The sequence below is a fragment of the Scaptodrosophila lebanonensis genome, unplaced genomic scaffold, assembly GCF_003285725.1.
Source record: "Scaptodrosophila lebanonensis strain 11010-0011.00,11010-0021.00 unplaced genomic scaffold, SlebRS2 tig00000024-arrow-pilon, whole genome shotgun sequence".
NCBI lineage: Eukaryota > Metazoa > Arthropoda > Insecta > Diptera > Drosophilidae > Scaptodrosophila > Scaptodrosophila lebanonensis.
The window spans coordinates 5,613,363-5,617,391 of NW_022060538.1; the positions used below are offsets into that span (position 1 = coordinate 5,613,363).

A 4,029-nucleotide genomic window follows, 5' to 3' on the forward strand; every position below is an offset into this window, starting at 1 on the left:
TTTATGATGTGAGCTAATAGAGCTGTTTGGACAGCGAGACAATTGTGTGAATGGCGATTGTGGAGCAGCCGTGTAATGGCCAAGGTGTGCTTAGTTAGATAGAAGAAGCGTCCAGCACTTGACTGTGGCTAATTTGTATAATTTCTGATTCCATCGCGTTGCAGCCGCCGGAGTTGACTGAACTAAAGAAGAGCTCATGCATGGCATGGCTGACTGACTAGCTGACTAGCTGGCTAGTCGAGCGGTCGGGTGGTTGGTCTTCAGTGGCCAACTGACCGTAGAAATTGAAAATTGCAACGCCACTGAAGAAGAAAATTGCGTTTGAAACGCAAACGAAAATGCTAGGCCGAACATTTCTTTGCTTGCAATTGCCATGACCATTGTTTTAATTTCCAGTTGTGACAATTCACTTATTATTTTTTCTATATTTTTTTTTTCATATGGGGATCGGACAACTGCTCTGTATGCTTCAGTGGCCCTGGCCTTGCTTTGTGGTTGCATTTGGGAAAGTGACCATCCGTACGTATTGTAGAAAATTTTCCTAGAAATGGCACTATAAATTGTACCGGAGCATTTGTCAAGGCTTTTAGTTGACATTCAAACGGTCTGGCGATATGTGCCGCGCGTATTTATTGTTCTGTCTCCTTGGCTTTGCCCTCTGCCTGGCCGAAGCTCAGTCCAAGGACGATGAGTGCGTCCAGCAGCCGACGCTCTATTGTCGTGGGGCCCGAGCTTTGCGCATTATGCTGCGCAACTTGAATAAAAGTGATAAGCCGCTGGTGATAATGCGGGGTCTGGAAATTGTGCCGCTTCACAACGAGACGGAAACGGAAGCAATGCTTAAGCATGCAGCGGATACGCAGCCCACATTGTTGGACAGCGTGGCCTTCTATTTGCGCACACACGAAATTAACCTAAAGCTGGCTGATTTGCTGGACGAACCCACTACAAGCCTGGAGCGTAACAGTATCGATGGTGGTGGTGCCGATGCTGGTGGTTATGTGGCAGGTGGGTCTTGCGCATTTGTGTGTGTGCTCAGCTGATTGTCAAATCCTTTTGGGCCTATAAAATTTAACTTCAGCCATATCTAGCAAACCTTCGCTACATGAAAACGTGCACATAAAAACTCAATTTTATATTGTCGACACTGTAAGAAATCGGGAGATATATTCAGTGTAGTGTTCAACAAAAAGCCTTCAATCATTCTAAGGCATTGCTTTTAACCAAGAAACGATATAAGTAGCTCAGAGCCCGTGTTAATGTTTCACGAAAATATTTAAAAGAGTGAAAAATTCAAGTTGGAATAAGAAAATGTCGTCCTCAGGCTAGCCTCGAAAACAACACTATTTTCAAACGTTTAATTTACACCGTAAGCAATTACTAAATAGTATTAAAAAGTGTTTATTAATGTCATTTGCAATGCGACCTTCTTGTTGAATATACTCGTACTTTTGTTAATCTTCCTCTTTTTCTAATCGCAACGTTGTTGCTGGCGCAAAGAACATGTTCTTCCCCTTGACGAACTTTTTGGTCCTTTTTGTATATTGGTATCTATTAGTTCTCTTTTTGAAATAATGACTTATCGTCTGTTTTATATCTAAACTTCCTTGGTTTTCTAATCTAAGTGCTTAAAGGCTCATATTTTGATTATTAGGCACTTCTTTTCGGTAGAAAGGAGTTCTGGGATTATTTTCTATTTAAACCACTATAACCACCTATTTGTAATCTGGAACTGAATCTGATTTCCCGATGCAAATATTTCAAAAAAAAAAAATTTTAATTTTAATATGCAGATCAATAGATTTTTATTGATTCTTAATCAATCCCATTATGCATATTAAAAATAAAAAATATTGTTCTTGCTAAATTATAACTAAGGCTGGAATAGGATTAATTTTGATTGATTGTCTGTTTGAAAATATAGTCCCTGCTAAAAATTACTTACAGATTAAATAAATAAATAAATACATAAGTTTTGATGCCTACCCCAATAACTCACAAATATTACGTAAGCCTAATTCGGAGGGTGGATCGGGAAAAAGAATCCCACCAAGTCGATGCATTTTTTCAGCTAAGCCCATACAGCGTCTCCAACTATAGCCAAATTCTTAAAAAAAGAGTCCTTTCTTTGACACTAACTTCTGCCGAAATCATTATTTTCACATAATTAACGCCTCAACTAATTTGTTAACGTTTTATGAAACACGTGTATTTCTCCAATACTTAGAAGAGTTATAAAAAGCTACACAAATCTAATGAACCTTTGATTTATCTACGTCTACGGTAGTTTTTTCTCTGTGTAGCGAAAGGATCATAAAGTGCTGGTTGTTATTTTACAGTCAAACATTAAACTCGTCCAAATCTTGACAGAGGCGCACGATATAAATACACACACTCTACAAAAAATTGCCAAACAAGGACTAATAAATATGGTTTCTTCTATTTTTTCTGTATAGAGGGGCGCAAAAAGGATAAAGGCCAGGGTGTACTTCTGGCCGTGGCACTAATGTTTGGCAAAATGATGGCCGTAATGGGGCTGGGTGGCATCGGAGCACTTGCCCTTAAGGCGCTAGGTGTAGCTATGATGGCGCTAATGATGGCTGGCATCCTGGGCTTGAAAACGGCGGCACAACACGGTCACGAAACCAGCCATACTGTGTCCTATCTCACAGGCGAAGGCCATCACCACAGGCGTCGACGACGACGACGCAGCGCGGGCACCACTCAGGTGGTGATTACCGAGGGGCAGCGACCACTGGCAGCTACTCTGCCCTACAGCGCTTGGCTGCAGCACTGAGCTATGAATTTTTATTCTATTACCTTGTCTAGTTTATAGTTATTTATTATTTCGGCGTGCAACACATTTTATAAATAAATGAAAAGCTGGCACATGTTTTTGCCTGCCACAGAAACGAGTTTATGAAACACGTTACCGGCCTTTACTCTTATTTATTGCTGCTGGATTTTCCGCGCCTCAATTGCAGAATTGCGGCACAGTTCTTGGACGCCTTGGAACGAGAGCACAGCAACCTGGTCAGTAAATTGGCGCCATTGTCAACAGGCAGGCCAGCCATTGAGTCGCAATCTCAATCGCAGCATCCAAACCTCTGCCGCAACCGCTGCCCCAACCGCTGCCGACCGTTGCTGCTGTTTGGTTTATGAAATCGGTGAAAGTTTATTTCTGCTGCTCAGCATTGTATCCAGCAACCTACACATCAATACAAATACACACACACACTATACAGTATAACACACACGGCAGCCGAACGCTCTTCATCCACCAGCGTACTACACTTGTCTGTACAGTCATTCCATTTTATAACGGCGTGCAGAGAAGCTATTTTTATTTAAGACGAATACTCGGCGAGTGGGTCAAATAGTTGTCATACTATTAATTCAAAAAGTTTGTGTTCTTTTAAAAGTTATATCCAAAGCAGTTTGTTGTGGTAGAACTGGACAGATATGCATGCAAATTATTTGGCTGCCTGGACTATTCTTTAAATCACACTTCCTTTGAATAAATAGGAAAAACATAAGTGTCTTTAGAATCAAAAAAATATCTGAACCATATTACTTAAGTTTCTTCGTTGGTTTGCTGATATGAACATGTTTCTAATTAAAAGACTACATTGTATATATAGTTAATTGTATTTACCTATATTAAATAAAGAATAGAATTAAAATATTTATTAAAATACTCATAAATAAATAAAATGAAATAACTTTTATCAGATATTGTTTGACTTGATTTTAAAATAGTCTATGGTACAGATAATTTCCTAATTGTACAGATAAGATACAAAATTAGCTTAGTTCAACTTTAAAGTCTTCCCAAATATTCTTTCATCTGTAAATGTCGCTCGATCGCAAAACCCTTCCTATTATATTCGCAAAAAGTGTTAAGCAATTTGGTTGAACTTTCCATCAAATTCGTGCCAAGGAATTACACCTGTAGCATGATGTTTTGTCATTTCGCTTTGGTCGTTAATTTGTCAGGAATTTGACTGGAATCTGGGCGCTCCCCTGCTC

At 39.6% G+C, this 4,029-nt stretch overlaps 1 protein-coding gene across 1 annotated transcript; it reads left to right on the forward strand.

The window, feature by feature from the left end:
- The first annotated feature begins 614 nt into the window (after positions 1–614).
- Positions 615–2,797, forward strand: LOC115621972. The gene is made up of 2 exons (XM_030515822.1): positions 615–975; positions 2,457–2,797. Exons 1-2 carry the CDS (start codon positions 615–617, stop codon positions 2,795–2,797), a joined length of 702 nt encoding a protein of 233 aa, XP_030371682.1.
- Positions 2,798–4,029: the final 1,232 nt, after the last annotated feature.